We start from the raw sequence: 1,068 nt of genomic DNA on the forward strand, positions 1-1,068 counted from the left end.
TGATGTCTTAACTGGTGGAAAGGAAGACCCTTAGCTGGGTGAAATTCTGCACATAATCTAAGCAGGAGAGCAATCAGAAAGTCACTAGATGGCATTAACGAGAGTAAATAGAGGTGTTCTGAAACTAATGGCATCCGAAATAATTTCTCTCTTTTGCATAAAAGTTCAAGGAAAAATACGTTGTTGGAGTTGGGAAGTTAGGAAGTTGCTTATTCATTCCTCTTTTTGGGCCATGCGGAAGACGAGATGTCTCCACTGTAGAGACCTAGAGGGAAAGTAGTAGCCTCAGAGCAGAAAAGAGATGGAGACAGTGCTCTGTGAGAAAAATAGGGGCATAGGGACACATCTTTAAAAGAGAATAAATTTTCCTCATAGTACAACAACATGGGTTTGACAAAGCCATCAGGCTGAGAACCGAACCAGGGATAGGACATGGATGGACAAGAGTGTGAGAGTGTGAGAAAGATGACTGCACATGCTTCCACAGGGGCTCGAGGGAATAGGGACTGGTCGATGAGGAGTAGACAGGAGAGGTGGACACTGAATTAATATGCACACGATTTCTGTGAGGAATTGTACTGAGTTCCATTATCTAACCTGCCTCCTCTTTCCTTTGTTTCTTTCATGAAGTAATTAGGCAGCTGGAACCATTATATGATGTAGCAAAGGAGGAAAAGGGGAAAGTGGAGACAGAAGCAAAAAAGAAAGACAGGAATTTCCTTTACTGACCTCTTTCTTGGCAGTTTAGCTTCACAAGTTCCACATGGCACCCTAGTGTCTGACACATATCACATCAGATAGGTATGGAACTGCTCGTCACAGACTGCAGTAATGTAATGCTTTCTGATTCATTTAAGTTAATCAGATTAGTAGAAAGGCTGTTATGACACATAAGATAAATATTTACTTTGCATTATCTTCCTTTCCTTCTTCAGTGATGTTTTGAGTTGTGTCTCTGGATGAGAATTTGAAGCCTGTTGAGGAAACGGTAAGTTATAGTTGGAAAGATGTAGGTATTTATGCACAGTCTTGCTTCTCGTGTCTTAAAATTAATCCATGAAACTAAGG

The 1,068-nt window shown here is 40.9% G+C and overlaps 1 protein-coding gene across 1 annotated transcript in view; it reads left to right on the forward strand.

The window, feature by feature from the left end:
* The window catches only part of LOC103600735 (ovostatin-like), a 103,899-nt gene that overhangs the window by 14,581 nt on the left and 88,250 nt on the right, over positions 1 to 1,068 (forward strand). The window contains 1 exon segment of the mRNA XM_008585065.1: positions 936 to 988. Within this exon segment, the coding sequence (XP_008583287.1) occupies positions 936 to 988 (53 nt within the window).

This window comes from Galeopterus variegatus, unplaced genomic scaffold, assembly GCF_000696425.1.
Source record: "Galeopterus variegatus unplaced genomic scaffold, G_variegatus-3.0.2 Scaffold3432, whole genome shotgun sequence".
NCBI lineage: Eukaryota > Metazoa > Chordata > Mammalia > Dermoptera > Cynocephalidae > Galeopterus > Galeopterus variegatus.